The 6,397-nt window shown below is 34.7% G+C and overlaps 1 protein-coding gene across 1 annotated transcript; it reads right to left on the bottom strand.

Moving 5' to 3' along the window:
* LOC120773553 (kelch-like protein 3) lies at positions 1–3,537 on the bottom strand. Its single transcript, XM_040102515.1, has 8 exons — positions 3,294–3,537; positions 2,682–2,852; positions 2,253–2,610; positions 1,732–2,184; positions 1,351–1,658; positions 700–904; positions 341–424; positions 1–269 (listed from the first exon to the last, which is right to left on the bottom strand). Exons 2-8 carry the CDS (start codon positions 2,831–2,833, stop codon positions 75–77), a joined length of 1,755 nt encoding a protein of 584 aa, XP_039958449.1. The 5' UTR covers positions 2,834–2,852; positions 3,294–3,537; the 3' UTR covers positions 1–74.
* Between the last annotated feature and the right edge of the window lie 2,860 nt (positions 3,538–6,397).

Raw genomic sequence — 6,397 nt, 5'->3', positions numbered from 1 at the left:
TTATTTTTATAAAAGTATTTATTTTAAACGAGGACTTAAATCGAAAAAGGAACAATAATTATATTATTATTGAATCATTTCGACGACAGCAAGGATTCAGGCACAACAAAACAGTTATAAACGTCATTTGTCTGTAATGAGCATCTTTCCACCCAACAGTCATTAAACTCTGCCTTTCCGCCTGTTTGGGAGATGCCACCAATAGCCCACAGTTTATTTTCTAGCGATACGCAAGCTATAAGACCACGGCCAACTTCCATAGAGCAAATCTGCGTAATGTTTTCAAGAATATTTTTTTTTGGTTTCAAGCGATTAGCAAAAATCAACTAAATATATGTACCTGTGACCATGTGTCTTGTTGAGGATCGTATCGTTCAATACCGATACTGCTTAAAACATAAATGTGACCATTATGTGCAGCTACCTGTAATATAAAAAGTAGCAATAAAGATGTTATTTAATATTATTTTGTTGAACTAAGAGGGCTCGATAAATCAGTGACTATTTTCTTTTGTTTAGACAATTTTTTGATCATTTCTATTAAAACTGAACTACTTGCACAGATTTAAAAAAATCTAGAGAAGTAACACTTTTAGTAACGCCTAAAAAGTGACCTAAAGTGCTTTAAAATTGGATTCTTATATATTTTATATATTATTTGTTGTTAATGCCCAACATTATATTTTTTATCCAACTTACACCAGGTAAAGAGTGATGTAGTATCGTATCCGCGCAAGGAGTCCAAGTATTTGAATCCGAATTGTAGCACTCGACGGATTTCAATTCTTCACCGTCACTATAACCACCCATTATATAAATTTTACCACCAAAAGTCACTGCTCCGGCACCTTCTCGTCCAACAATCAGACTGTGCACGTACTCCCAGCCATCGCATGCCGTATATCTGGAAATAAACAAAAAAAAAAACAAAGCAAATATCAAAATTGATATGTAAAGCATTGCGTTTGTCGCTTAAACGAGCATCGATGATGAAATTGTCTGTCAAAAACTTGGAATTATTCTAAAGAAGTCATTGGCAATGCCAGACAGTGGACTATACTTAAAGTAAGTAGCAATCATTTGAAAAACACAATGCTATAACGTTTCATAATCAGCTGCGCATGCTCCCTATACTGTCGATATCACTTCAACAAATTTCTGGATTTGCGGTCTTAGAGGCAAGTACGCGCATTACACAATTTCCTTTTTTCTAAAATGTAGCAACACTTTGTTTTGTCAAACAGCCACACTGGCCTGACGCACCTAGTCTAAGTTAAAAGTTTACCTTTAATTCTTAAAGCTCAAAATCATCATCGTTAATTAATTCGTTATAGATTTCTACGTATTTACCTTTCTACCGACTGCAGAATTTTATTGTCCCCAAAACCACCAATCGCGTAGATCTTACCATCTAATTCGACAACGCAGTGTGAGGTTCTTGCTTGTTTCATTGCGGGCAATTTCAATTGTTGCCATGTCTTTTTCCGTATATTCCAGCTGCGGACGATGTTGGATGTGACACCACTTTTATTACCGCCAATAAATAATATATTATCATCCTTTAAAATAGTTCTATAACAAATGTAGTCGCATTTTATGCTCGCATATTCTTGCCACTTGTCCTCAATTTTATTATATTGCAGCAGCTTTGGATTCGTCTATTCCAAAAATATTGGACGTACACTAAATGAAGATTTTAAAATTTGAATATAAGCCAGAGTATGCGCTTACCCCTGAGCAAAATGCCAGCAATGTTTTCACACAATTTCCAGCACTAAGCTCGCTTGGTTTTGGAGATCGTTTATATTTCTTTGTACGTATTATTGTGTTAGTTGTAGCGGCAGAATTCCGCCGAGTTGACAGTACTTTACGTAGACCCGATCGTCGTGGGAACGCTGTCCGTGCAGCAGGCGTTCTGACCTCGGATAACGGCTTGAAGGCCAGTGGATCACCAGCAGGTAATGGCTCTATGTGTGTCAACAGAGAATCCATACTGAATTGCGGAAGCCGGAGACAAGCTAATAAAAGTGGTAGTTGTTCTTGACGTGCAGAAACATCGTAATTGAACCAGCGATTTATGGCATCGTAGGCATCTTCCTCATAAGTTATATTCAAATTGTCAGATTCCAGAATATATTTCAATCTTTCAACATCAAAATTCAGAAACTCATCGCTTTGGCTGATCTAGTATTATTGGAAACAAAATTTCAATTACACACATTGTTAGACACTACGTGTATATTTAGACTCACCTCCATGAAATTCTGTATTTCGTATTCGATGAATTTCTGCTTAAGAAGTTCACTTTGCGTTTCTCGCTCCAGCATATAAGCATCGTGTAATGTGTATTCATCGCTTTCTGTCATAAGATAATCCACACAACTGGTCAAGGCATCGTCCAATTGCAAAACGATTGCCGCCTTTACCATAGCACTGACATTGTTAGCGGTAATCAGCGCTTGACCGGTGTAGCAAAAGGTTATTAGACGCTCAAAAATATCGCTATCTACATCATGTATCTCGATGATAGGATTATTGCCTTTATTGCCTTTGAAAAGGTTCTCGAAGTAGGGACTCGCTGCTGCGAGTATCAAACGATGCGCGGGTACACTGAGCAATCCAAAAATTAAAAATATTAATCTAAATCATTTTATGTAAGCTGAGGACAAAGTAATACTTACAGAGCCGTTGGGTTTGCAACTTTAAATGTCACATCGGTTAGAGACTTTTTGTCGTAGAAACTAAATATTTTCGCCATTAATTTTTCCATGAAGCGGTTCTGCTCACTGTATTTGGTCTGAGGAGCAGGTCTTTTCGTACGTTTTGTGGCCATTTCTAGCTAATGAACTTTCCTTTTGTAATAAAAAAACTATATTTATTTGAGCTTTGGTTATAAAATGGTTATATATCGGTTATATCTGACAGAGGAAGCTGAAAATTGTATGTTACTTTCAATGTAATATGATGTAGTGAGTCGTTAACAGTAAAAAACTCAATTTCGATTTTTTGCATGATACGTTGTTTTGCATTTTAGGTTTTTTAGAAATCTTTTTTTTTTTCTTTTTCACAATCGTTTAACTCAATTGACACTCTGTGGCAGCACAATGCACTTGTATTAACGTTTTATTCGTTCAATTGCCCTAACAACAAATTGAAAAGAACTATAAACAAATGAGACTTCACCGGCTAAAGTTTTGTAAACAATAATATAAATATTGAAATTTTGTTGTTCTTATCTCAAAGGCTGCAACTTAATAGGTCGGCATAGAATTCATAGTATGCACCTAACAAACCTTTTTATTTAACTTTAACAGAAACGCGTAAATTTGCTGTAAGCATCCATCACCTGTTATTAAAACAGTATGCAGAAACAATAATCAATATATATTTTTCAAACACGTATTCTCACAATACAACTAATTAAACCGGAATAAATAGTTAAAGTAAACTGAACTTATTCGCCAAAGATAAATAATTTTCTAAACGAATCACGACAACAGAAATTAAGAGCTGCCCAATCTCCTGTCATTGGACATGAGAGAGCAACTCACCTACTTGACTTTGACAGTTGACTGCATGCGTAGGTTTTGACGTTTGGCAATTGGAACGATTGGAACGATTGGTACTGCCAGATTGAAAATCTAACAAAAAGATATGTGAAGGCAGCGATTTGTTGCCGCCGCATTGAAAATGAAAGAAATCGCAGTTTAAATGTATTTGATAATATTTTTTGTAATTTTCAATTGAAAATGATTATGAAAAAACATTACATGAAAGCTAACAAGCTCAAATTCCTTTATTAAGTATTGAAGGTACAAAAGTCGGTTTTTTTAATTTACTATGAAGTCATAAAAAAAAATTAAATAATTCTCCGCATAAATCCGCATAAACGTCCGATATGTAAGAATTTTTAATCGTAATTGTTGGGTATTTTAAGTAAAATGCTCAAACAATTTTGTTTTGTCCTATCTGGCTACATTGGAAATTGTTAATACGGTAATTTCAAGTTTAGCAATCGCGCTCTGACATCCATTGTGAGATGAGTTGGGCATCTCTTTAACGCTGCCATTATCGCTGCTTACGCTGCTGCCAACTTGACTCACGCCCGTAACACATAGAGCGCGACAGACTGCAAGCGACATCTGTCAAATATTGAAATACACATGTTCTTTAAGACACAGTTAGTAGTTGTGCAGCTGCCTCAATAACTGTGTGCTTCAAAACTTGTGTATTTTAATATTTGACAGATATGCACAAATCGAATTAATTTGGTGGTGGCACTGTCTGGCTAGGGGCAGCTCTTACGAAAATAAGGGTGTCCTAAGTTATTGCCCGATTTGCAAATACATATGTACATATACTCTCCGTCAATATATTAGACGTACCCGTTCTTGCGTTAGTATTCAGCTAGCAACTTTTATTTTGAATTCAATTAAATAAAAGTTGAAAAGTCTGCTCTCATACTTTAATAGTTCTTTGTCACTAGAATAAATTCACTTAAGTTGACTTGTTTTTTGGAAGAATGTAATTTCATTTTAATTGTTTTCTATCTATCTAGCAGTAGAATGCAATTAGAAATCGTTTATCAATTATGAAATTCTTAAAAAAAATATTCATTGAAATTTTAAAACATAAACCATTTATTGCTGAACATGCTGCAGCGTACTGTAGGCATGCTGCTTTGTGATTGGTGAATTGTTGCGCTCGCATGAAGTCTGCTCAACGATTTCTTGTTATGTGATTCGTATGTGAAAGCAGAGAGGTTCGTTTCGTTCGCGAGCTCAAGGCGTGGCTAACAATGCTTTGTTGTTAATGCAGTAGAAGTTTAGTTGTATGTCGAAGCATTGTGCTATTTCGAGAACTATGTTGTTGTTGGTTTATATTGATGTTTTTATCACATGGCTTCGTAGGGAAATTGCTTTGCCCACAGTTCTCAATTATAACCAGCACAAGTTCCACAGTAATATTGAAAAAAGAGTTTTCTTGGCTCAAAAAAAAAAAAAATAAAAATAAAAATAAATTTTCTAAAATCAAGATTTAAAGAATATTGCAGTTTTTATGAGTTCTTCCTTTACGCCAAAGTGGCCAAACTATACTATACAATATATATTTACAACTACATATGTACATACATATATTGAATTTTAAATGAAAAAACATAAAGATCGAAAAATTATTTTTTTCACATACTTCAATTCGCAATTTTCGAGATTTTCATTTATATTCGTATTCTTGGAGATATGGTTTCGGCAATCTGCTCAATTCTAGAAAATTCACTTTGTTTAAGTGACTCACGTACCTCACATTCCTCAATTTTAATTTAAATTTCAAATTATGGTACAAACCATCGACTTCGACTTCCACAAATGTAGGCTTTGTTGATTTCCATAAATCCCTGAAAAATCGTCCAAAATCATTGGTTTATTTTCCAATGCTAAACGCTTTCAACTTTAAATTCCACTTTCTGATCCCAACAAAAAACACTTGGAACTGAAAATATGCATTTACCGCTCATGGACATGCTCCCAAAACATATGTATTTGCCACGGTGACAAACATTCAAAACTCATACACTGCATGATTTCCTAATTTTGCTTCCTGAATGGAAATGTGACAACATCGCAGAAAGCAATGGCAAAAGGAGCAACATAGCACCTGAGTCCTTTTTATAACATTTTTCAGCAACAATTTCCTGGCTCATTGTCAAAACTTCATTGTCGAGATGCTTGCATGTTTATAAATATGCATTCGCGTGTCTATTTTCTATCCTAAAGTAATTTCTTGAATAGTTATACGCGCTTACAATCATGTTCATTGTGTTTATCATATTTACTTAAGTTATATTTCAGATTATATTCAGCAAGAGTCTAAAAGTTTCTCTGGTGAGGCTACCAAAAACGCTTATTTAGATTTATTGGTTATTAAGCTTGCTTTATGCAATTCTGAAACCAAAAGCAGAACATATTGCTACAATAAGGAAGCGAGATTAAAATTGGACCAAAGACCACCATGTCGTATACGCAACAACTTTACACCATACATACTTACGTATGTATGCCTTTCAAAACATTATTAAAATATTTAATTCCTCTGTATAACGTTGTTGCAAGAAGTTGTCTGTAAATAATATATGCAAACGCTTGCTCTTTGTTCGAAAGTGAATCTGTAAGCTTAAGTAAATACTTGCATTGATAGTAATATTATTTCGCTCAATTGTGATATTTTCAAGTCCGCTGATGCTAACTGTGGTGAAATGCGCTCAAAACCACTGCAAATGCAATAACATTTCTTTCTCTGTATTGCAAGTTTTCTGATTGATTGTTCACAAAATGAGTCGAAGGGGAAATCGAGAGAGAGAGAGAGAGAGAGAGAAGAGTTTACTCAGTTTGAGTTCAGA

This window comes from Bactrocera tryoni, chromosome 4 (genome assembly GCF_016617805.1).
Source record: "Bactrocera tryoni isolate S06 chromosome 4, CSIRO_BtryS06_freeze2, whole genome shotgun sequence".
NCBI classification, from domain to species: Eukaryota; Metazoa; Arthropoda; class Insecta; order Diptera; family Tephritidae; genus Bactrocera; species Bactrocera tryoni.
Note: the sequence above shows the minus strand (reverse complement) of the source record. Positions and strands in the feature narration are given on the sequence as shown.

Coding starts and splice junctions, on each gene's coding strand:
- LOC120773553 (XM_040102515.1), bottom strand. CDS start 2,833: ATGGCCACAAAACGTACGAAAAGACCTGCTCCTCAGACCAAATACAGT. Junction 2,611..2,681: donor GTTGCAAACCCAACGGCTCT/GTAAGTATTACT, acceptor TGGATTGCTCAG/TGTACCCGCGCATCGTTTGA. Junction 905..1,350: donor ATTCTGCAGTCGGTAGAAAG/GTAAATACGTAG, acceptor GTTTATTTCCAG/ATATACGGCATGCGATGGCT.